We start from the raw sequence: 27,033 nt of genomic DNA, 5'->3' as shown, positions 1-27,033 counted from the left end.
GTATTTAGCAGTTTATAAATGTGAAAAGCTCAGCACGAAAGATGTAATAAATAATTATGCAACTGCAGTCACTAAACTCACTGTGGAGCAGGGGCGGACTGACCAGTTGGAAACTCGGGCACTGCCCGAGGGCCCGGGGTCAGTGGGGGCCCCATGAGATTCCCCTGGCTTTTTTGAGTTTGGGCAAGGACACAGGGGCCCCATGATTTCCTATTGCCCGGGGGCCCCATGAGTTGTCAGTCCACCCCTGCTGTGGAGTGTGCAAAGAAACAAATATGTGTATGACTGCGCTCAAAATCTAAAGTGTTAAACCGTTTTCTAAAACAAGAAAAAGTGTTAAAATAATACCTTATAAAATGGTGGTGAAGGACACTGGGTGCTTTGACTTCACACTTTTATGCAAAGTGATTTTTTTGTACAAATTTATTTCACTATATATTTCTTTTTTTTTGCACATAATGCACCTGATGGTGGACATTAAATACTTTGTTTTTTTGATTTAATAATAATAATTATTATGGACACATTGTGAGTTGTACGATATTTTGAAAGTGAATATTTTGTTGATACATTTTATATGGTATTATTTTAACACTTTTTCTTGTTTTAGATAGTTTAACACTTGAGATTTTGAGTGTGATCATACAAATATTTGTTTATTTAGCAGTTTATATTTACTAAAATGATTGCATGTTCTGTGTACAACAGGAGACCAGATATAGTGAATACGGGGTCATGGGTTTAGTGACACTTTAAGGCGACTAATTGCATGTAAATGTGGGTTAATGCTCGGAACATTTAGCACTTGAGTGTTAATACAATTCAATAAGCGCGTGACATACCTAAATGTGCCTAAAAGCGTTAGATATTTTTTACAAATATCAAGTTTTTCATTCTGCCAAAATGCTGCTGCCAGGAGGAAAGGTGTGTACGAGAGATAGCCAAACGTCCAGTGTGCATGAGGCCAAACAGTGGATGACTTAGAAATTTTTATTAACTGTAAGCAGATTTAAATGTATTTTTTGCTGGCTGTAAAGATTCTTTTTTGCAACAGTCAGTAACAGGGGCGGACTGACAAGTCATGGGGCCCCCGGGCAATAGGGGATCATGGGGCCCCTGTGTCCTTGCCCAAACTCAAAAAAGCCTATGACATCTCATTGGGCCCCCTACTGACCCGGAGCCCTTGGGCAGTGTGCGAGTTTCCAAATGGTCAGTCCGCCCCTGGTCAGTAGGACTGTACAGTCATAATATTCATTTTTCAGAACATTTTTAATGCACAATAATCAAGAGATTGTCCTTCCTCCTTTGAGTGTGTTGGCATGGTATGAAAACATTTTATGCCCACAGTGTGAACTTGCATGTTGGGTAAACATACATATTCATGCACTGATCATTTAAAAAACAAACTCCTGTGCCCTTGTAGGACTGCTGCCTTTATATATTTAACTAGCAAAATAGAGCTCTGGTTTACCAAATCCTTGGTTTTTCTCATATTTTTATTGCATTGTTCCCTGTGAAAGCTGGTCTCTGTATGTTCTGGGTTTTGATAATGTGTAATTGATATAAAAATAGAGTCCCTGTTTTATTGATTTGTTTTGGTACACATTGATTACAGCAAATTGGCAAATAATAGTGTAATTTTATTCCTGCCCCTTTTGTCTGAGTTCATGATATTTGGCTTGCTGTCACTTATAATTTTCCTACATACAGGATTACATTTCCGAACAAAGCAATGTGTACTTTTCCAGTTTGCTGCCCTTTTTATTAAACTGACTTTCTGTCTTTGAATCCTTTGAAACAAACCTGATTTGTTTAGATTTTTCCACAAATATGTGGTTATTAATTGCTAATTGTTTTTACTCTGTAGGAAATTGTATAATGAATTTAAATTCTAATTCTGATATAGTGATTATTTTCTGAAAGCACCATTCATTCATTCCATATTGTGCAGGCAATTTAAATTCTGAAACATTCTAGTCCTTCCTTAAAGTGATAATAAAGTCTTTTTTTTTTTAAATAACAAACATGTTATACTTACCTGCTCTGTGCAGTGGTTTTGCACAGAGCAGGCCTGATCCTCCTCTTCTTGGGTCCCCGTTGCCACTCCTGGCTCCTCTCTCCTGTCGGCTGCTCCTACAGCAAGCAGCTTGCTATTGGGGCACCCAAGCAGGCGCACTCCCAAGCCGTGGCTCTGCGTGACCATGTGAGAACTACAACTACTGTCAGCCAAGCTGGCTGATGGCTTGTAGTTCTCAGTGAACTACCAGGGCACTGGTGAGCACTCTAGGTAGTTCATTGATCCTTCTTGTCATTCAGTAACTGCCTGTCCATATGAGGGACAGGCACACAGCTACACTGACAGTCTGCTGGAGCCTTGCATTGCTCTCGTGATCTGCTGATCACGGGTGTATTGCTTTATGGGCTCCTGATAAAAGAAAAAAATATAAATGCACATTTTTGTACCTGCAAAAGATGTGCATTTATTTTTATTTTTTTAAAAGGTGAAATATCCTTTAAATTAAAGGCTGATGTCTGTTAAGTTTAGTGTCTCAAAGTTCTTAAAGTTTTGAGCCAGAACAAAACTCTGAGCAACAGAGACTAATTTGGTCACAGCTTTAGTCTCTTGGTAGTTTCATGGTTTCTTTGATTCCTGTTCCTCTCATAGGGAATGCACCCACTACAGTATCTTTGAAGACTTTTTAATACCTTTCTCTTTGGTTTAAGTGTCTAACTATACATCTTCCCAACCTGTAGGACTAGGTGCTTTTCACTGCTGCTTAAACTTTGCTCCCACCTGTCAAATACTTTATTGAATTCCAAGTCAGATGTTGCCATATTTGTCAACCTGCATATGGAATCTGATTTATTTGAAATGTCTTAAATTAGACAAGCCTCCCAGTCCAATTGATTCAGCTACAACTTGTGTAGAGTAATTTTGTCTGTTATATCAGAATTACAGTATATACTGTATGTACTACTAACACATACTTCAATATCCCAAATGATGAGGTTTTCTATTTGTTTTTTTTTTATTGGTTGAGCTAGATAGATTTGTGTCTTTATTTCAACCTGATTACGAAACTATGATGTCTGAACAGTTGAACATAATATAAACTGGGTTTCTCCTTGCTGCCTTTTTGATTTGTAGAAGCATCTAAAGTTCAGCAATAAATACAATACAATTATGACCTTCATCTGCACATACTCTACTTTTGTTTCTGTCACATATATCTTCATTCATAGCTTGAATGAAGCAACATTTTAGAAACATAAAAATCCCTCCCCTTCTTGTCTTTCCAAACAAAATATATGCTTCCAAATTAACCACTTGCCTACCAGGCACTTATACCCCCTTATTTACCAGGCCAATTTTCAGCTTTCAGCGCTGCCGCACTTTGATTGACAATTGTGCGGTCATGCAACATTGTACCCATATGAAATTTTGATCATTTTTTTCTCACAAATAGAGCTTTCTTTTGGTGGTATTTAATCGCCACTGGGCGCTTTACTTTTTGCGCTATAAATAAAAAAATTGCAAAAAAAAAAAAAAAAAAAGTTTCTTTGTTTCTATTATAAAATTTTTCAAACAGGTATTTTTTCTCCTTCACTGATGTGCGTTGATGAGGCAGCACTGATGGGCACTGATAGGCGGCACTGATGGGCACTGATAGGCAGCACTAAAGGGCACTGATAGGCAGTACTAATGAGGTGGCACGGATAGGCGGCACTGATAGACAGCACTAATGAGGTGTCACGGATAGGCGGCACTAATATGCAGCACTGATAGGCGGCACTGATAGGTGACACTGATGATGGGTACTGATAGACGGCACTGACTGGCATCACTGCTGGGCACTGACTGACGGCACTGACTGGCACAACCCCTGGGCACTGACTGGCAGCACTGCTGGGCTGCACTGGTGGGCAGCACTGGTGGGTGGGCACAGGTGGGTGGCACTGGTGGGCCAGGTGGGTGGGCACAGGTGGGGGGCACTGCTGGGCACAGGTAGGTGGCACTTCTGGGCACAGGTGTGTGACACTGCAGAGTGGCACAGGTGGGTGCACTGCTGGGCTCAGGTGGGTGATCTGCTGGGCACAGGTGGGCGGAGCTAGTGGGCACACTGCTGGGCACAGGTGGGCGGAACTTGCGGGTGGCACTGCTGGGCACCGATCATCAGGGCACTGATCATCAGTGCCCTGATGATCGGTGCCGATCCTCGCTCTGACAACTGCCGGTTCTCGGCAGTACTTTCCTCACGATCTGACAGCGTGAGGAAAGTGCAGCCGAGAACCGGCACTTGCATTTCCCTCTGATCAGCGTGTCATTGGACACCGCTGATCACGTGGTAAAAGGCCGCTGTGATTGGCCTTTTACCACATCACGTGATCAGCTGTGTCCGTAGGACACAGCGATCACGGAGATCGCCGGGTGCGCGCCCCCTGGGGCGTGCAGGAGAGCGCGTTCTGGGAGGACGTCATATGACGTCCACTCAGAACTGGCCGGCCGCAGTGCAGCCGTCATTTGGCTATCTGCGGTCGGCAACTAGTTAATTATTCAGTCACGACTAATACTTAACCAGGTTTCTTTTATTGTGCTAAGTGATAATCCTAGTCAAGTTCTAGCTCACTCATTTTGTTTGGAAGTCTTCTTGCATTTTCCAAATGTCCATTTCTCCCAGTGATTATGGAAGACACGGAACTCAATTCTGTGATGAATGGGTATAGTTTTTGCCTCAAGGCAAGGACTTCACGACCTGGGTTCCAAGGAACCCTGGGATTCCTCCTGAGGTTGCTAGAGGTTACTTGAGCTTTGAGCAACTACTGTATGTCTCTCAGATACGTTCCCACTGACACCGTTGATCTTTTTTAGCTATCTCTAAGGGGTTAATTCTTTCCAATGACCACGAGTGTAAGGAGCATTCTTCTCACTGACCATCACACTGATATAGAATGGGTTGTAGATATAGTCATTTTTAGCAGGGGTTCCCTGAGACTGAAAAGTTATTTCAGTAACAGTTGTTGCAGTGACTATTCTGGGCTTCCAAAGACTGAAACACTGCTAATGTCTTCCATAATCATTAATAATTTTCCCCAATTGGTTGTACATCTTTTATCCTTTCCTGAAGAAATCAGTTGAAAAGTTGTTAACTCCTCCCTCAGTGGACCTGCCAGTATCTCTCCTTACCAAGGGGACAGTGATTCCTGTTATAGATTACTCATCATTTTCTCTGCCGTTGGCAATGCCCCCTGTCAGTTTATTTTTGTGCTTGTATTTTTCAGGCCATTGCTGAATGGACAAGAGTCCTACCAGGTATCTAAGAGGGCAGCCCTCCTTCTAAGGGGTGGTTCTGCTTAGGGTTTTTCTGGACAATATAATTTAGGACAAAACTAATGGGAAGATTACCCATCTGCCCAAGACTATTAAATGAAAGCCTTTCGTGTGGAAGAGTTTCTCTTTCCTTTCATCCTATCATGACCTTTTTTGAGCTATGGAGATGCATACAGGTCCTCCCGCTTTAAAATATACTAGCCCCAATACAGGCCTAGGCAGTCCAAGAACTCCAGGTCCTCCAACAAGGTCTGCCCCACCTGTGGGCAACAAGGTGGGGGGATGCTTTCTATTGATTACAGACTCTTGGCTCCGTTACATTTTTGAGCTTGGCTACAGGAGTAGAATCAACAGGATACAAGATAGGGTTTCTGTCTTTGTCCATGCTCTGTACTAGGTGGTTCACGGGCTTGTTTCCCTGGCAGTGGTAGTCCCCATGCTTTCCTCTAAACACTTGTGGAATTTATATTCAAATCTTTTTGCTATGTCCAAGATAGATCATTTCATTTTAGATGTTAATGCACTAAGTGCCTATTTGCATACACAAGAGTTTTGAATATTTTTTTTTTTTAATTTGGTCATTCTCAATAGGAAAGACTTCTTGGATTCTGTGAACATTCAAGTTGCCTATCACTGTATCCCTATCTTTTTCAGACACCAGTGCTTCCTGTAAAGGACCACTGACCATCAGTCATGACAGGTGGAGGTTGAAAATGCCACTGACTACCAGTGGTTGTGGTATTGTTTTGGGATGTTTGAAATACCACTAACCACCAGTGATTTTGGGAGTGGGGATTTAAATGTGTTTTAGGTTTATCCATGACATTTAACAATTACACACAATGCAATTTCAATGAAATGCAATGTCAACCTCCCGGGAACTTTTTTCCACTAATAATAGAAGATTCCTTTTTTTAAAGTGTCTCTATAAGTACCTTCACAAACTGCAAATTGTGCTGCTGTGTTGAAGGCAAAGGATGGGCACACCAAATATTGATTACATTTTATTTTCTATTTACTGCACTTTCCAGGTATATTTTTTTCTGCCTGTTAATGTGTTTAGAGATAATATTGCATACAATCTTGTCATTAATTTTAATATAATACTAATCAGGCAGATGAGAAGAAAGAAATTCATTATGCATGATCTATGATGCTGATGGCATTGGATATGTGAGATTATTTGTCCTGTTCTTTACCAACAAAATGGCCTTTTTCTTACCTTAGCTGTTTTGAATTAGTCTTCCAAACCCTAAGCAGGTTAAAACACAGGAAACAAACGTAACCTGGATGGGGATCTTTTTTAGGGATGCAGAAATTTGTGCAGACGTGGCTTTTAGGAGTTTTTGTTTGATGTATTCAGAGAATAGCAGTACCATATACAGTGCAGTACTATATAATCATGAGGGTAAGTGGGGGGAAATCTCTCTATCGGAGCCCAAGATAACAATAAAAACTCAACAAAGGTTCTAATCCTTCCTCACTGTATCCAAACCAAAATCTAAAAAATTTAGGCTGAACAAATGCTTCACATCAACCTTAGGAAAAATGTTCTAGAAGGGATCACACTTTGGCTCTGAAAGCAGGGTCCACTGTAATTTTAAAGTAATTTTCAGCTTTAAATAAAAACAGGACCTATAATCATATGCATGCTTAGTAAAATTACCTCACTGGCCTGCCCCTCAAAGAATTCTTCATGGAATTTGCTAATAAATACAGTTACAGTGTATGTTATTGTTTTACAGATGCTTGTCAGTAATTCTAGAAATATATTGGTCTATAATATCTATAATCCAGACGTGAGCTGTTTTTTCCATGTTTTATATACCTGGAAAATGTATTTACAGCTCATTGACAGAAAACTATGATTTTTTTTAAAAAAACCTCATATTTATTGTAAATATCTGTTGCGATCAAAGGTTCTTCCTGAGCTGCACATGTTAGCCTTTTTTTCTTCTGCCATATAGATGACTGATTACTCATGACTCAGGAGAATACATGCATCTTAGCACATGAAAGTGTTCTTAATGTTCACTTATTTATATTCCCAATTACACCACATATTTGTATATTTCCAAAGCATATATACAAAAGGTATTATGGATGTTGTAATCCAAAATCCGTTTTTATGCTCCTACCCTTAATGTTATGGTAAACAAGAGATTTTGACTTGTTTTTGGTCTGTGATAGATTTTCTAGAGATACTGATTCCACCTACAAGATTTCTAGGAAAAAAAGAACAAAATTCCTACTTCTTTCTCTGAATGTTTTTGTTAAATGTTATTTATACCTTCCACATTGCTCAGACATGTATTATAAATGTAATGTCTTGCAACCTTGTTTCTTCACTTTAAAACAAAATTACAACAAGCATTTATTGAAATAACCGGGAGCTTGAATATATTGCATGTATGTCACAATTCAAGAGATTGAGTACTACTCACAGGGCAACCTGCATTGTATTATATTTAGTTTTTTCTTATTGTTTTAGTACATCATAATTATGAATTTAATAAAAAATGCAGCATAAGAAAATATGGAATTTAATACCTCATTTATGCACCTGAAATGCTACATTCTCTCCCGTTAGTCTGGTCCCTGACCTTGTTTTCCTCCACTGCAGAAAATACAACCTAATCCAGGGCTGCCCTTACCTAATTGGATATAGAAGGAGCCACAGCATACTGATCGGTTCATTTCTCTGCTCTGTCCTTTGACCAGCAAACTCTAGCTGTTTGATTGTTGCATGCAATGCAAAGTAAGCTAGGTAACAATGCTGCCCATTCATCTAAGCACAGGATAAGAGGCTAGTATACTGGCAGAATGCTAACATTTCAAAAAACTTTTACTGGTGTTTCTTAAAGTTAGTAAATAACTGTGGGGTTTACCTATAGTTATAGTTATGCGTAGCATTTTATGCTTTGCAAGTTTTCTCCAGCAAAGAGGGCTAGGGCACCTACTTCCCAGGCTCTGTTGAGACAAATTGGATACAGAGGAAGGTACAATGAAGGTACTTCATTATGTCTACGGTAGATTTAACCACTTGCCTACCGGGCACTTATACGCCCATCCTGCCCAGGCCAATTTTCAGCTTTCAGTGCTGTCGCTCTTTGAATGACAATTGCGCGGTCATACAACACTACACCCATATGAAATTTTTATAATTTTTTTCACACAAATAGAGCTTTCTTTTGGTGGCATGTACTCCCGCTGGGCGTTTTATTTGTTGCGCTATAAGCAAAAAAAGAGCAAACATTTAAAAAAAAAATGTTTTTTCTTTGTTTCTATTATGTAATTTTGCAAACGGGTAATTTTTCTCCTTCACTGATGCATTGATGAGGTTTCACTGATAGGCGGCACTGAGTGGCAGCACTGATAGTCAGCAGTGATAGGCAGCACTGATGGGCACCGATAGGCGGCACTGATGAGGTGGTGCTCATAGGCGGCACTGATGAGCTGGCACTGATATGCAACAATGATGGGCACAGATAGGCAGCACTGATGGGTGGCACTGACTGATGACACTGATGGGTGGCACTGGTGGGTGGCACTGCTGAGCACAGGTGGGTGGCACTGCTGGGCACTTGTGGGCGGCACTGTTGGGCACAGATGGGCGGCCCTGGTGGGTGGCACTGCTGGGCACTGATCATCAGTGCCCTGATGATCAGTGCCGATCCGTCCTCTGATAATTGTGACAGCGTGAGGAAAGTGCAGCTGATAACCGACAACTGCATTTTCCGGTGATCTGCTGTGTCATTGGACACGGCTGATCACGTGGTAAAAGGCTGCTGTGATTGGCCTTTTACCACATCACGTGAACAGTTGTGTCCATAGGACACAGCAATCATGGAGATCGCTGGGTGTGCGCCCCTGGGGGCGCGCGGGAGGGCACGTTCTGGGAGGATGTCATATGATGTCCTCCCAGAACTGGCCGGCTTCAGTGTAGCTGTCATTCGGCTATCTGCAGTTGGCAAGTGGTTAAGCTTTATGTTGCAGTAAAATATGGTAAAAATAACATTACCAAAATGCACATTAACACATAATGGGAGTCAGAATCTGGTGCAGCTGTGCATAGTAGCCAATCAGGTTCTAACTTCAGCTTGTTCAGTTAAGCTTTGGCAATAAAACCTGGAAGCCGATTGGTTTCTATGTACAACTGCACCAGATTTTGCACGCTCTAGTTTTAGTAAATCTCCTCTTGGCTTTTTTTGTCCATTCCAGTGCCATTCATTTGGAATGGCACCACAGTGCCACAGATGTGGACCCTCCTGTATTGTGGTATGCTATGTCAGGAAATAAGTATGTCAAAACCTGTGTTGTTGTGCATTTGGTAGTCCATTCAAAATGAATGGGATTTCTTAACCACTTACCCTCCAGAGGATTTATCCCCATTCCTGACCAGGCCATTTTTTGCACTACAGCGCTGCATTACTTTAACTGACAATTGTGTGGTCATGCAATGCTGTAAATAAATTACATTTATGTGATTTCTTTCCCACAAATAGAGCTTTCTTTTGGTCGTATTTGATCACCTCTGCGCTTTTTATTTTTGCGCTATAAACAAAAAAAAAAAACGACAATTTTGAAAAAAAACAAAACAATATTTTTTACTTTTTTCTATAAAACATATCCAATAAAGCAATTGCAAAAATCAAATTTATTCATAAATTTAGGCCAAAATGTATTCTGCTACATGTCTTTGCTAAAAAAAATCCCAATACATGTAAATTAATTGGTTTACGTGAATGTTATAACGTCTACAAATGGTGGTATGTATACATATATATATACTGGAATTTTTATTTCAATTTTTTTAAAATTAGTAATGGCGGCGATCAGGGACTTATAGCGGGACTGTGATGGGCATTCTGACACTGGGTGGGAACTGACAAATTGCCACTGACATCCCAAGTGACACTAATACAGTGGTCAGTGCTAATAAAAAACACTGACACAGTACTAATGACACTGGGCAGGAAGAGGTTAACATCTGGGGTGAGCAAAGGGTTAACAGTGTGCTGTGTGTTTTACTAGGAAGACTCTGCTATGCAGAGAGATACAAAGCAGCATGTCCATGCTGACAGGAGAGAGACCTGTGTTGTTTACACACAGGTCTCTCCCCAGTCAGCCTTCCCCGACGATCGTCAAGTGCTGGCCAGGACCCGGTGATTGACATCTCTAGCTGCCAATAGCAAAATTACCCGGAAATGCAAATCACATATGTATATATCTGTGATTTTGCGCAGCCCTGTAGCAGTACTTCTGCTATAGGGCGGCAGGGCAAGCAGTTAATGAAACATGAGAACATGCATTAAGGTGTGTACATTAGTGAGCTGCAATATACTGAGCAGATATAAAAAAATGTAAATAATATAAAAATATGACCATGTAATTATTTTTTATTTTTACCAATCCTGAATTCCTTGTGTGCTTTTGTTACAGATTACACAAGACATGTTGTAAATAACTGTGTGAGCCTGACACCAATTTCACACAATTTCTTACTCCCATGGTAGCCATCACTCCTACTTGGTTCATTCTGCTCTGGTTATGTGGGAGGGCCCTCAATATCCTCCCATGCAATATAGCACCCGAGGTCCTGCATTGTATGTGATTGTGTTGGAGATGGCAGAACTGCTCAAGCGGCAAAGAGTGGCTTTGTGGGACCGTTCGTATGGTGAGGAGTAAGCCTGCCTTAAGTAATTCTCCACTCGAAACACCCCCTAGACTAAATGAGATATTAACCCTTACTATACTAGGTGACAGGAAACTGAAATTTGCTGCTGGCTAGAATTTAGCTTTAGAGCAGTAGAAAGATTCATCCCACTGCTATCCTGCAGTCTTCAGTTCTTACATCACAACTGGGATGTGTTCTGTGCTAAATCTAGTTTGAGCAAAGCATCCCTGGCCTAACCATGCTCCTGGCCAAATTTGGTTGTCAATCAAGGTGGCCATTGATGTCCACAGAAACAAAGGAAACAAGTCTGGTATGTTTACACAAGCAATTCTGTTAGTGGCAGCCTCTTATGATATGGTCTCTTTAATTCTGCTTTTGTTACGTAGTGCTAGTGCTGATGTCTTACCTTTGCCCTTAAATGTACATGGTAGCTCTGAAGGTGCCCAAACAGAAATGTACTTGCACCACATTGTACTTTCTTTTGCAAAGACGTGTTGTTTTTCACCAACTTACTAATAATAAGTTTAAATGTACTTTCAAACAAACTTGTATACCTTATCTAGTAAAAGTGCAGTGTACAAAAGTAAATATATTCTGTTGCCTTCTGTGCCAATAACTTCTGCATACATGGCACTGTATGACCCTCTGCACTGCTTACATCTTTGTCTCTGTTACTCATCAGTAGGACAGATGCTTACACAGGGAGAAAGAGTCGAGTTAGGGTCTTCATCAGGCTTGAACATAGGAAATGAACATCCCAACAAATATCACACCTCCTGTTTTCCTTTTGAATAAGATAACCACCCCTGCTGGTAAGATACTTACCTGATATAGATAGTGGTGGTTGTTGGGGGGGGGGGGGGGGTACTGAAACATAGTGATGTAGAGCATTTATAGCCAAAGAAGATCAGATTAACTTGTGTACAATATCCGTAGACTGGTTCATGTGTGTAACGTCTTGAATAAAAAACTGTTGAACATTGTTTAAAAGTGTTACTATTACATGAGAGTTTGTAGCTCATGTACATATTTTGAGTGTATTTTTTGGACATTTTGGATAGCAGACTGGATATCTCTATAACTGGAATCTTTCAACTGAAAAACACAGCTGAATGCTTGGTCTATGCACTCTGCAGTGTGGTAACCACATTAGCCAGCTGTTAACCACTGGGGTTTTTTTACCTAAAAAGCTCAATGGACCATATGTCTTGTCAGACAAATAATATTGAGTTTGCATAATGGTTTCAGAATCCCCGATTATATATCTTGGCAGAGGAAGGTATAATTATATTCTTTGTCAAGATCTCTGCTGAATTGTAGCAGCTTCTTGCACATCACTTGGCATGCAAACTGGGAAGAAACCACAAAGTGTGGGTGGAGGTTCCGGACTAAGTGTCTTTTATTTCCACTTTTTTAATGTATTGAACAAGCAACACTAGTGGTTCTTGACAATAATATCTTGCTGTGAGTAAGGCTATGTTAATGCTCCATATTTCAGGAATGCATTTGAGTGTTACTCACTGTTCTTTCTCATCATTGTTTATTATGACTTGAGTTTTTATTACTGGGACTATTTAAAGGAGAAGTACAGCCAAAGCTCTTTGTGGCTGTACTTTGTGAATCACAGGAGTGCAGTTTGTTCTGTGACCCTTTTTAGCTGACAGTGGGCTGAAGCCCACAGTCAGCTGATGTCACTCAGCCAGTCCAGGCTGGGGAATGATCCTGTTTTTAAAGTCGGAATCCACTACAGAGTCTGGAGTGGCACCTGGCTCAGGCTCTCAGCGATTTGCTGAGAGCCTGAGCCAGCCGCTCCCTCCCGCTCCACTGGCCAGAGCTCCAGTGAGCGTGGGAGGGTGGCAAAGCAGACAGCAGTGACTTCCAGTCTTCCCTGTCTGCTCAGAGCAGCTGTGAGAACTCCGCAATCAGTGGTCATGTGATTGCTAAGTTCTCACACTTAGAGCCAGTGGGGGACAAATGCAGCATCGGAGCGATGCTGCATCCACCTAGGTAAATGGAGAAACAGAAAAAGGGCGCACCGCCCTAGTGCATTATCGTTTAAAATATTTATTGAAGAAACAATGTAAGTATCATACTCACAATAGACATAAAAACACAGGCATGTCAAACTGAACAAGATGTATGATCCAAACAACATCCGAGTCCTTAAGAGTCCTTTGGCTCTGAAGAAGAGGTTGTGTCCTCGAAACGCATTAGCCAGTTGGTCATCCAGGGTTCCATCTTATGGACTCGGATGTTGTTTGGATCATACATCTTGTTCAGTTTGACATGCCTGTGTTATGTCTATTGTGAGTGTGATACTTACTTTGTTTCTTCAATAAATATTTTAAACGATAATGCACTAGGTCGGTGCGCCCTTTTTCTGTTTCTCCATTTGCATCCAGTGTATTTGGACCACCCGGTCTGTTGAGGGCAGCAAGCAGTGCATATTCCAGAAAATTCCAGAACATTCCTATTGGGTCTACTGAGTCTTTTCCTAGCGCAGGAGAAAAGTGTTTGTTGTGTTGGATCCACCTAGGTAAGTATGACTGGGGGGGGGGGGGTAATTTCCATACATTTCTTTTAAGGAGGGCATTTTTTTTGGTGTGCAGTTGAAACAGGTTCTCTGCATTGTTCTAAAGGAAGAGCCAAACAGTCAGTCAGGGGTTTTCCTTTCATTTTGAAGGGCTGGTCACAGTGTACAACACTACTTTCATTCACATTTTCTTTTTAATCAGAACCTATGGCTAATAATTTGAACAAATTATAATAGTTCCCATTATTGTCCATTGGTAGCATGTTGATAAGATGCTTACCAGTTCACCTGCTGTATGATGATCAAAGAATACAATAATGAATGTATTTATCCAGTGGAACATAACCAACTTTACAGTTCTGTCAAAATCTGTTAAGCCTTGGATGACATGAATACAAATTCTGTTGCGATTTGAACCATATAGATTCACATGACACCTGAAATAAAATGCTTTTATGCAGAGCCCATTCACATACATGTGGGCCAGCCACAGTGCAATTTTGAATTGGCTCCTTTGTGATTTTCAGTGCAGTGTGGATGCGATTTCCAGCCTGATACACTTTAGCAATTTGCATTGGAATCGCACCTGCTTTGCATGAACAAAATTGCATCGCACCAGCCATCAGAATTGCACTGCATCCCAGCCCGCATATATGTGAACCCAGAATAAATGTAACTGTTAACTGCACTCCGCTGAGAATAGTAGTTTAGACACTGTAATTCAGTAGTTGATGATTGTATGATTTTTATGTGAACCATGTGTCAATTTGACTTACAGGTGGAGCTCGCCGAAACCTGTGCAAAATGTGAACGTTACATTGGCACAGAGGGTGGAGGAATGGACCAGTCAATCTCATTTCTGGCAGAGGAGGGAACTGTAGGTAACTTATATAAACAAGCAGGCACCTGCTAACCAGGACCTGCATTAATAGTTTTTAGATTATATCACTGTTAGTTTTATAGTGCATCTCAAACCTTTGGAAAAAGCTGACTAATCTTTACCTGTATCTTAATTTTGCCTAGTATATTTTCTGTTTAAAATGTACTTTTGCCCAGACTTTGGAAATTAAAGTATTTATATTTTTACAGTCTGTAAAGGATTTCTGTAGCTAAAAGCATTGTGGAGATACAAATTTTTAAATTTCACAACAGAGGCATTGAAATGGCAGGTCAATTTCCTTTAATTTTCTCTGGCAGCAGGGACTTGGCAGCGTGCCAGACTACTCATGTAAAACAAACAGCAGGTATTATAGGCTGTTAGAAACAGACCGAAACCAGACTTCAAGATCTTTTACAATGAAGTACTCCAAAGTGCCTGCAGCTAAAGAGGTCAGCAAGGACTAGTTTGAAAGCAAGAGTGTATAAGTACTTTAAAGTCCATTTTGTAGACATAGGTGCATTTCAAGGTGGGAATTTTTATGTCACCCATAGATATTCTCCTGAGAAATCTGCCAACAGTCTGAGTCCTTCCAGATTTCATGCAGATGGCTGCTGAAATAAATAGCAATTGACATTTTGGCATTCACTAGAATTTCTGAGGAGATTGGACTGTGCTTTCTATCTAATTTATTTATTACAGGTACTTATATAGAGCTGTCAATTTACACAGCGCTTTGCATATATATTGTACATTCACATCAGTCCCTGCCCTCAAGGAGCTTACAATCTAAGGTCCCTAGCTCTCATTCACTCATACATACACCTACTTGGGCCAATGTAGACAGAAGCTAATTAACCTACCAGCATGTCTTTGGAGTGTTGGAGGAAACCAGAGTACCATGCAGGCACAGGGAGAACATGCAAACTCCAGGCAGGTAGTCATAGTTGGGATTTGAACCAACGACCCTAGTGCTGCTAGGCAGAGGAGTTAAACACATAGCCACTGTGCTGCTGCTGTAATATCTGTGGTGGCCTTACATGACTTTTACCTTGACACTCTTTAGCTCTTCTAAAGTTTCCAAGCATGTTACATATTAAGGGACAGTGACAGTGATCTGCAGTAAGTACAATCATTATATTCATATACATTTTTGAAAATATAAATATTTGTTTTAAATTTCGTTTGTTATGCAACATCTGCTTAACTGCAATCACAGAATGCAAAATTTCATATTCTTTGGCACGTTCTGTAGGCTTGTTACCTATCATGTGCCCTCTTTAATGACTGTATAATGTCAACCCACTGAGCAATGTCAGTTATAGGTGGATATGGGAGGTTGAATCTTTCATGCTGTTTCTTGTATCTCTTGGGACTTCAGCAGCAAAAGTTCTTTAGCTGTATATCCCCACCCCCTATGCACTTTTGACAGGAGGTGTTAGACTACCAGCTGAATGTTTCATGTATTTGGACTCCCCTTGCTACAGTTGGAGACTCTGCAGCGATAAAGATTTTGAAAAAAATGTAGTCACAAGGAATAAAGGAAACCTGTAGGTTTCAGCCCACCATAGTCCACTCACAGCTGGCATATTTCTCTTGGACAATTTTGATATATATGAAGGATTTCTTGCTGTTGTCTTGTTATCATTATAGGCCAAGCTAATAGAATTTAACCCTATAAGAGCTACTGATGTGAAACTTCCCTCTGGAGCTGTGTTTGTTATTGCGAATAGCTGTGTTGAAATGAACAAAGCAGCAACAGCTCATTTCAATATAAGAGTTGTGGAGTGTCGTCTGGCCACCAAGGTATGGTAACTATTAGAATGCATTGTAAACATAATTAGCAGGACATTAAGTAACTGTAAAACCACAGTTTGCCAAAAGGTCCAACTCTAGTCAGTTTTTAATTTTGTGTAGAGTAAGGAAGGATAAAAATATCTGTCTGGTTTTAAATGCAGTCAGTGTCACCAGTGCAGAAGTGTTCCCTCTCTTCATGAATTGGCTGATAGGCACAGGGCAGAAAGAGAGGGGACCCAGAAACAAAAAAAAAAAAAAACAGACAGGGGTTCAAATCTCTTCACACGCTACAAGAAAAAAAAATATTTATTGTATTTTATTACCCTAAATCCAACTTTAGGTTTATTGGGTATGGGTTTTTATAGTAACGCATAAATTCACTATTTGCCTGTCAAAACTGTTATTCGGTAGCTGTAGTGGTCAAATAGGGTACCCCTTTTGTTTTATGGAGGGAAATTGTTCATTTTTTTTTAGTATGGCAACCCCTTTAGTAGAAACCCTGATTTGTGCTTGTTCTTGCAATTGCCATTTTATACATCTCTGGAACCTGCTGCAGTGTTTTAATTGACTTGGTTTATGGGTGAATGTTGCATGGTAATGTAATCACTTCTTTGTTCATTAAAAAAAGAACAAGTTGTAAACTTTTGTGTACAATAGTAAGTGCTTCCAACAGGCATGAGCACCCATCATCATCATTATCTCTTGGCCATACATAGCCCAGTAACAAAACAATAAATAAGAACATACAGTGTTATATAAAGTAGTGATAAAAAGACTTACTAAATCCTTATATTAAAAATGCAGCAAAGAGTGCAGCAATGTTCCAGGTCTGTGTACAGATGTACAGAAATACTAACTATTATACAGTTGTGTTCAAAATAATAGCAGTCAGACATCACTAACCTGATCAATCTCTGTTTTTGGTAGAAATGATATTTCTACATGGCAAATAATTTACTAGCAGGTGTAGTAGAGTAATAGAAATCCAACAGACCCAACAGTCATGACATGCATGCTGCTGATTCTGTGTAATTGAATCACTAATTGAAAGGGGCATGTTCAAAATAATAACAGTGTGGAGTTCTATTAGTGAGGTCATTCATTCTTTGAAAAACAGGTGGCAATTATTGCCCTTATTTAAGGAAGGAAGGCAGCAAATGTTGTACATGCTGGTTACAGTGCATTTCTCTCTGAAATTATGAGGAAAATGGGTCATTCCAGACATTGTTCAGAAGAACAGCATACCTTGATTAAAAAGTTGATTGGAGATGGGAAAACATACAAAGATGTGCAGAAAATAATAGGCTGCTCAGTTAAAATGATTGCAAATGCTTTAAAATGGCAACCAAAACCTGAAAGACGTGCAAGAAAGTGAAAAACTACCATTCTAATGGATGGAAGATTAGCCAAAATAGCAAGGACTCAGCCAACAATCAGCTCCAGGAAGATCAAAGAAGGTCTAAAGTTACCTGTGAGTACTGTTACAATTAGAAGACTATGTGAAGCCAAACTATCTGCAAGATGTTTCTCATACTACGGTGTTGGGCCTATTTATTGCATACCAGGGATCATGGATCAGTTTGAATACATCAGAATACTTGAAGAGGTCATGCTGCCTTATGCTGAAGAGGAAATGCCCTTGAAATGCGTGTTCCAACAAGACAATGACTCCAAACACGCCAGTAAACGTGCAACATCTTGGTTCCAGACCAACAAGATTGACGTTATGGAGTGGCCAGCCCAATCCCCGGATCTTAATCCAATAGAAAACTTGTGGGGTGACATCAAAAATGCAGTTTCTAAGGCAAAACCAAGAAATAGAGAAGAACTGTGGAATGTAGTCCAATCATCCTGGGCTGGAATACCTGTTCACAGGTGCCAGAAGTTGGTTGACTCCATGCAACACAGATGTACAGCAGTTCTCAGAAACAGTGCTTATACAACTAAATATTAACTAAGTGATTCAAAGGAAAGCAAAATCTTCAAACATTTTTCAATTAATATAGTGAATGTTTGAGTTTGTAAAGAAAAATACAAACACTGCTATTTTTTTGAACAGTCTAATATTCACTTTTCTTTAATTTTATTTTAGAGGAACAACACAAATTTGATATATTTTTCTTCATGTTTTGATTTGGAATAGAATGTTTAGTGTTCCCAATGCATTTGTGTGTATGGAAATAAAAGCTATTAGAAGGATTTTGAGCTTTATTCACTTTTCTCAACACACTGCTATTATTTTGAACACAACTGTACATCTCAGGCAAAGCTAAAAAAACCCTATTGTTTCAAAACATCAAAAATTAGGGGAATCTTTACTAAAAAGTCAACATTCAGTACATTTGTGTTTTTTGTTTTAGTTTTTACACAATATGTTCTGTGATTTTAAAAGTCATGGAGAAAAATAAAGAATCTTTTTATTTGCAAGTAGAGATTACTGCTTCCTTGCTCTGAGTTTACTGTTTCCTTGCTAGAGTTTACTGCTTTCATTGTGTGAGTGGTGGCTCCCAAGTAGCACAATTTAAATCTGTTTTTGCCAGTTGTAAGAATCATGTATTTGGAGCAACATAGAATAACTTGTAAACTTTACCTGAAAACTCACATTTTACACTAGAGAATTGCATAGTGCACTTGCATGAAGGCCTTCAACCAGGAAAAGTTGGAGTATTGTCACTACACCAAAAATGGAGCTGTGGATGTCTACCTGCTGCCACCCTTGTTATCCTCCCCACCACTACGTGACTGACTGGAGAGATACAAGACTGCATTGCAGCTTGTTACATATCTCCCACCAGAATGCCCAATGGGGACTTTTAGAGAATGTGCAACAGTTGATCTTTGGGCATAGTGGCTTGTTACAGCCAGTCACAATACTAGCAATGACAATTTCAAGCTGCTTCACTTCAGAGCAATCACTGTAAGAAGTTGTGTTGATGCACTGAATTCACCTTAATATGGTACAGTTTATTTCTTTATCTAACACTATCACAAAACCCTTTGTGAAAGAAACAGAAAGGCACTCCGTTTTATTACATGATATATATTAGAAATACACTCTGTATACTATTTGTAGTTACTTGAGGCTTGTTTTTATTAGCTTTCCTTTTAAAAATGATAAAGTTACCAAGCACAATTTAAAAACCACTTCTTCTCTTACTTTCATAGATGGACACAGCTTCTCTTAATTCTTGACCATAGGGTTTATAGCACCACCTACAGGAATAGGACACTAGGCTGAACAAAGCACTGCCTATGGGCAATCCTAGCCGGTATAAACCCCCTCTCTGCTATAGGCAAGCCGCTGGCTGGGTCCTACATTCTCTGCACACATTCAGCTTCCTTGTCCCCCAGGTTGCTTGGTTGCGGGCTGATTGACTTGGTGCCTGCCAAAGTGTTCCTTCTGCTCCAGAAGCTTCAGTTGGTGACTCAGGTGCTGCTGTCGTGCTGGTTGGTGGTATCCATCTTCAAGGCAGTCCTTGATGAAGAGTCCCACAAGAGGGGTCTGCAGATGGAATTCTTTCCAAGTGTGAGACGTCTCTCCTGTTCTTGGACAATCAGATTCAACTGTTACAAGGCTCCTGCCAGGAAGCTAGTGCAGCTAATGCTAATTCATCTTCAGCTCATGCTAATTCCCATGCAACTAATGATAATTCCCATGCAGCTAATGCTCCCTTATGTGTACCAGCACACAGACAAGCCCAGGCTAATATCCAGCGTGCACTGACACATAGGTGCGTTTCTATGCGTCATCGCGCATCTACGTGCACGTCTTCCTGCATTGGCATCAAGCTGCCTATTTGAAGAAGACTCAGCTGTGTACTAATCGCTGGATGTTCTTCAGCTTCCTGTGACCTGTATTCCTGCTTGTACTGACTGATCTTTCATTGCTGACCCGGCTTGCTCCTGATCTTGCATTGTGGATTCCAGATTCTGACCTCGGCTTGCCTTAGACTAATCTCTGCCTGATCTCCTGGTGCTGACCTCGTCTTGCCTTAGACTCTCTCTGCCTGATCCCCTGGTGCTGTCTCTCTGTGTATGAGCCTGGCTCACCTTGACTACATCCCTGACCGTGGCAATCACTTGCCATCAAGCTATCGGCACCTGTGCTTCTTTGTGCCTTGTACCTCTGTCACCTCATTCAGAGGTGCTCGGACCAGAGCCACAAGGGAAGCCTTCAAGTCAACTTGGCTTTCAACAAAGGTATGTCACAGTGTCAGACCTCTGGACTGGTGGCTTTGGTCTCTCTAGTTGTCAACTTGGCCTTTAACCAAGGTACGTCACAGTGCCAGACCTCTCTGGACTGGTTGCTTTGGTCTCACTAGCCTCTGGCCAGGGAGTCTTTTCTTCTGTTGCACTGGGTGGTGGTCACTACGAATGCCAGCCAGTCTAGCTTGGGAGGTGTCCTGGAGCCAAGTTCGGCTCAAAGCCACTGGACACTGGAGGAGGCTCCTCTACCGTCTACCGTCTACCGAGCTTCAGACAATTGAATTATGTCTAGAGCAGTGGTCAGAGCTTCTTTGTGGTTGCCCAGTCTGGTTTTGATCAGACAATGCCACATCGGTGGCCTATCTTGACCATCGGGGCAACACAAAAAGTGCGGTAGCAGCAATAGAAGCTTCCATCATCCATCGGTGGGCAGAGATCCATGTACCAGCTCTCTCTGCTGTGTACATCCCATGTGTTAACACCTGGCAGGCAGATTACAGTCAAGCGCTGGATCAGGTAGAGTGGTCTCCACATCCGGAACTGTTTTGACATCTCTGTTTACGGTGGGGCACATGAGACATGGACCTCATGATGTACTGTTTCAACAGGAAAGTGCCATGGTTTGGGTTGTGACCGTTGTGACAGATGCTCTTTTGGTGCCGTGGAGCCCTTATTGTCTCATCTATGCATCTTCTTCTTTTAGGTTTCTCCCTCATCTGCACAGGCATTGACGACTTTGGTACGCCAACATGTGCCGACAGTGCAGCTGGTAGTGGACTCTCCCAGGCAGTTGCTTCTAAGGGAAGATCTTCTCTCCCAAGGGCCGATCTTCCACCCTGCTTTACCTTCGCTGGCTTTGATGGCTTGGCTTCTAAAAGCCAGGTTCTGGGAGACAGGGATTTGTCAGGCATGGTGATGCCTTCCATACTGAAGGTTTGTAAATGTATTTCTTGGAAGAGTTATCAACACACTTGACAGACTTTTGTCTTGGCTTGAGCTTTCTTGGTGGCTCGGAACTTGGCCTTCTCCAATGTGGCAGCGAGCATACACTTGCTTTGAGTACCAGTAGCGGTCAGCTGTCTGTCCTTTTGGTGCCGTTTCAATCCCCCTTGGCCTCTTACTCCTTGGTTCATATTTTTCTGTGAGGGGTTCATCAGGTGGCACCCTCAGTGTGGTGTTAGTTGCCACTGTGGAACCTGAACTTGGTTCTTTCGGCCCTTCAGAAGCCTCACTTTGAGAATCTAAGGGAAATTCCCTTGTTCATGTTCTCTCAGAAGGTCGCCTCTTTGATTGCCAACACTTCCATGTGCCTGGTGTTGGAGGTGGTGACCTTGTCCTGTACGTCCCCTTATTTGATCTCCATGGGGATATGATGGATGTCCATTAATGTTCTTTCTTCTTTCGAAGGTGGTGTCCATTTTTCATCCAGATGAGGACATTGTCCTACCTTCACTGTGTCCATGGCCTTTGCACCCTAAGGAGGTTGCACTGCACTTCTTTCACCTTGGACATGGTCAAGGTGGTTTGTGTCTACCTGTCTGCTACTGCTTTCTCTCGAGGCCCGGTTCTCTTATGTGATTACTGGCTGGCCACAAAAAGGTCTGGCGGCCTCCTTTGCTGTGTTTTCTCAATGAATCCAGCAGACAATGATTCAGGCTTATGCCATAAAGGGTTGGACTCCTCCCTTCCTGGTTATGGCGCACTCCACCAGGTCTCTTAGGCATTCAAACATCAGGCGTCTGTGTCTTGAGTTTGCAAGGTGGCTACCTGGTCATCTGTGCATACGTTTGTCAACGTTTTTACGATGTTGATGTTTTTTGCATCTTTGGATTCTTATTTTGACTGCAAGGTTTTGCAGGCGGTTGTTTGTGATTCTTTGTTTCCGCTATGGGGGGTTTTCTTCAGGTAGTTGCCTGCTTTGCCTGTTGGCTCCTGTTTTTTTTTCCACCCCTCATTGAGGCACTGCTATGGGACATCCCTATGGTCAAGAATGAAGAGAAGCTGTGTCCGTCAATGAACGAAAGAGAAAAAAATATTTTTTTGTTACTCATCGTAAAATTCCTTTCTCTGAGTTCATTGACAGACAGAGCACCCACCCCTCTTTTGGTCTTTTGTCTTGTACTGCTTTGCATCTAACTGGCTTGCCTATAGCAAAGAGGAGGTTTATACCAGCTAGGACTGCCCATAGGAGGTGCTGTGTTCTTTTTCTGCCTAGCATCCTAATCCTGTAGGTGGCACTATAAACCCTATGGTCAAGAATGAAGAGAAGGTGTGTCCATCAATAAACTCAGAGAAATTTGCTTTTTTGGATACATACATAGCTACATAGTTAGTCTGGTTGAGAAAACGTTTTAGATGACCTTAGAGGTGGTAAAAGTGGTAATAACTTTTCTAGTAGTAATTAGACAGCTGGACTTTTTCTGTAATGCTGAAGATGTTTCTTAGCTTACCACTTCTTAATTTTCTAGAGTGTCATAAAAATACTGTAGGATACTTTAATCCAACAGCCATGGAAGGTATGAATGTTGATTTTCAAGAGCAGGATGTGAGGTGTGAAAGTTGTGGAGGAGTGATGTGGACATTGTCTACAGGACACCTACCACACACATAATAAATGTACAGCACCATGTTTGACATCTGTCCACACTCTGGTTGTCCTGTAATCATTACATTTTTTAACAACATCATGCAACTCACAGTGTTGTTTATCTCCTTCTACCATGTGCTTTTATGTTGTAGATCTTGTAAATGTCTGACAGGAAACATTTAGTCTGTGTCCTGATGCTGTCAAATACATAGATCACATTAGTTGCACGATGTCACTCATAAATGGCTGGTAGTTTTCAGTGCTGATTGCTGGACAGCCAGAGTTCACACAGATGTCAAACATGATGCTATGCACTTATCAAGGTGCATGTGTTATATGGCTGTTCATTGAGTAATTCTAAGGTGAACATCCACTTTGAGGTATTTTGGGCCATTACAAAGATATTGCATAACCCATGTCTTGCAAGGAAATTTTTTGTTTTGACATAAGACATGAATGACATATATTTTGACATAAATATGTTTTAGAGGCAGTAATAGCTAAATTTTTGCAACATCTATATTGTCAAAAATGCTAAATAGGTTTTCATTTAATGGCTGGGTCACACTAGAATAAGGTGCAGGAAAGGCATGTTGCAGTACATTTGGCAGCCCATTGAGATGAATGTGCTGTTAAAACCGCAGCGCAGGACTGCACAGGAATGCACGTGTTCCAGTGTGAACTGGCCCTTAAAGCCCCCTGGGACTTCACATCACATATCTCATGAAGCTGCAGAAGTGGGGAATAACAGCGGTCAGTGGGTGGAGCTGTGATCATCATCAGAGGTTAGCTGCCTGAACTGGAAAAGGCAGTCAGCTTTCGATGACTAAAGAGGACCAAGATGGTGGCATGGGACCCAGGTTGCTCACTTAATCAGTGGATCTGTTATGAATAGATTAGGGAAATAAGAAAATTTGGCTTGTTCTTGCTGCCATCTGTTTGCCCCTGTTGGGTATATTCACCCTCTGTATTTTTCCTGATGACTGTTATCACAGAAACAGAAAGTAATGGGACATTTGACATTTTACAGTTGTTTCTAGAGCAGGAAATGAGGGGATGGGGATGCCTTTTTTGATGACATTGGTTTGTGGGGATCTGCCCTCACTTTGTACAGTTTTTATCTCACTTCCTTTTTGCATCTCTTGGCAGTAAGTGGATGGAATCCCCTTAATGGAAAAAAGACAGCAAAAAATAAACTGATGGATTTTAGTTCTTCTTCACTGTATCCTAAACTAAAAAGAAAACGGTTTTGACTTTACATAGCCTTTAAGAAAAGACTAGATAGAAGTGGTTATCCAAAAGTGATTGTCTTTGAACCATCATTCTCAAAACATTGAGAGGTCTACTTTTCATTAGTCTATTGTAAAGAAGAAAAAAGTTGGCATTTGTATATTTGTTCACCTTTAAAGTTGATTCATTCATTTTGTTCCCACTGCTGTTTGTTTTGGGGCACAGTAAATACAATTTATATTGTTTAGAGCAAGTGTGCTTTTCTGACTAAGACAGGAAACCAAAATGTATACGACAAACACACCATGCAGTTTTTCTAAGACATGGCACAAACAGGTAATTGGTCTGTATAAACATTATATTTTTTCTGGGGATAACTGGTGCAAAATGATGAATTCTTCTTGAGTGTTGTCCTGAATGTGTATCACTCATATAAATAAGGCAAAAGTGATATTTGAAAAGTTTACATAAAGATGACTCTGGTAATCATTACTATTTTATTTCATCCGAAAAAAAACACAAATAAGGCTGGAGGGGGCAGGAGTGGGTTGGAATACATTTTATTTTGCTTTACGGATAGAGAAAATAATTGTGCCATGTCTGTCTGTCTGTTTCCTCTATAGTGCATACAGTTTTCTCATTTAGTACCCTAACCTTTCATTCAGCTCATTATCATTTGTTCACAGTCGTTACGGAGGAAACATCATTCTATTACGTATATGCAAAGTTTATTTCTAGTTAGATTGATATATGTATACAGTTCAGCAGAGCTAAATAAGATTAGGAAAACATTTGGGGCCTCTTTAGCCATCTAATTTGTTATATTGTATACTCTAGGTGAGGTTTATCAGCTTTGTCATACAGCACGGCAATGCAGAAATAAAGCAGTAAGACAATAAGATTGTATTTATTCATTATTTCCACCTTTGCTGCTACAAAAGTAGCAGTGAACCAGTAAATAACTTGCCCCAAATCTCTTTTTAAAGTAAGCTTGTCAAAAACCTTTGTAATTCAAGTTGAGCATATAATGAAAAATGTATAAGCAGGTGTCATATTTAATGAAAACCACATTTTAAAATGACCAATAGCTTGAGATGTTTACATAACTAAAGATTTATGTAAATCTTAACTTTTCATGTAAAAGAAGAGCTTTCTGCATGATCTTTTATCTTAACATTGGTTAGTGAGACCAACTATCATGTTGAAGGAAACCTGTCATGAGGAAACATGAAGGATTTTGTTACTGACCTTTCCTTTTGACAATGCTAGTTGCCCAGCTGTTGACTTTTTTTTTTTTTTAATCTCCAAGTCATACACCACATACATTCAACATTTTCTGCCCAGAATATTACACGGCAGATGCAAATAAGAGAAGTCAGCAAATGAACATCATTGCATACTAACCAGGGAACCTGTATGCAGAACTATGGAACTATTCAGTAAAAAATGTTTGAGTGAAAGATTGAAATGATTTGCAGTATTTCTTGGTTCCATCACTTATGGTGTAGGCACTGGTCTCATAAGACACCTTGGGTTTATGCTAATGACAGTAGGAACTAAACTAAGGAAAGGAAAAAAGGTGGGTGGAAAGGTAAGTCTATGTTCTTTTGCTAGAGTTTTCTGTGCATAATTTCTAGTTTACAAATTTTGTCCAGTAGGGCAAGGATTTTATCATTCTTCTCTCTTTTACATGGTGCTACAAGTTCAATAAAATATGCATGTAAAACCCATTTATGAGTTAGATGGGAAGATATACATGGAGTGCCATTTAAGGTAGAGAATCCAGGGGGTTTGGTCTGACCTCCTTGTATAAGGTTTATATTTCACTTCCAAGGCCATGTGAGCATGTGGTAAGTGCTACTGTAAAGGTGATATAGGGGCATTGTCAAAAAAGAACATGTTCTTAATTTTTAATCATTGAGCTGGGGCTGTAAGGCATGATGTAGAAGAAAATAGTCAATGCAAAAGTGTTATTGGTTAGCTTGAGTAAAAAAGGTGTAGGCTCTAGTGTCCAGATGCAAAATATGCCGTGCATTTGCCAGTTTCTTAGTCTGTAGGACTTTTTAGTAACATTTAAGTTAGGAATAGACAAAATGTGAGGAACCATGGGGTGTGTCTAGAAATTGGCAAGGTTAAACTCACTGCCCAGGACAATTGATCTTTTGGCAAAATTAGAGAGATCACCAAACAGGCCTCTAAAAGGTTATGGAAAATCTAGGAAGAAAAAGGGGTGGGGGATAGACGGGGGAAATAGAGGAGAGGTTGAATAGGAAAAAAGTTAGTTTAGATAAGGGTAGATGGGAGGGTAAGGAAGTAATATGGGGGTTGTAGAGGGTGGATAGGTAATAGAATGGAAAGTGAGTGGTCCCAAGTGGGGAGGAAGATGAAGCCTGACCCTTGAGTGTCAGAAGTAGTTTTTGTTCCACTATTGCATGTGGGTGGACTAAAATAGGCCCTATTTGGGGGAAGAAATTGTAAATGAAGGGAGGCTAGGTGTGCCCAGGGTGAGCAGTAAGAGGAGTTAAATAGTGTGAATAAATAGATTTAAACCCTATATCTGTATGGTCATAGGTAGGAGATAGTAACCTGGGAAATAAGTGAAAGTGTGTGTCCCGCAGTGAATCATATCTCTATATGTGTAGTGTCAAATACAGCTTTCTATCGAACATGTCTATACATAAACTTTATTGTAACACATATCTGGGAATGAGGTCAAAGTGGGTATGCCTTTTCAATCTTCCTAAAGTGGGTGCACTGTTTTGTGACCTGTGATCTCCAGTCGTGTCACTGCAATATC

At 40.6% G+C, this 27,033-nt stretch overlaps 1 protein-coding gene across 1 annotated transcript in view; it reads left to right on the top strand.

Annotated features, from left to right (window-relative positions):
• Positions 1-27,033, top strand: part of GALK2 (galactokinase 2) — a 289,559-nt gene that overhangs the window by 149,399 nt on the left and 113,127 nt on the right. Inside the window, exons 6-7 of the mRNA XM_089670313.1 lie at positions 14,318-14,416; positions 16,070-16,222. Of these exons, the coding sequence (XP_089526439.1) occupies positions 14,318-14,416; positions 16,070-16,222 (252 nt within the window). The remainder of the gene's footprint in view (positions 1-14,317; positions 14,417-16,069; positions 16,223-27,033) is intronic.

The sequence above is a fragment of the Staurois parvus genome, unplaced genomic scaffold (genome assembly GCF_062004578.1).
Source record: "Staurois parvus isolate SC_StPar_1 unplaced genomic scaffold, SC_StPar_1.0 ptg000089l, whole genome shotgun sequence".
Classification (NCBI taxonomy): domain Eukaryota; kingdom Metazoa; phylum Chordata; class Amphibia; order Anura; family Ranidae; genus Staurois; species Staurois parvus.
The sequence above is the reverse complement of the archived record's forward strand: the minus strand, read 5'-3'. Positions and strand labels throughout refer to the sequence as shown.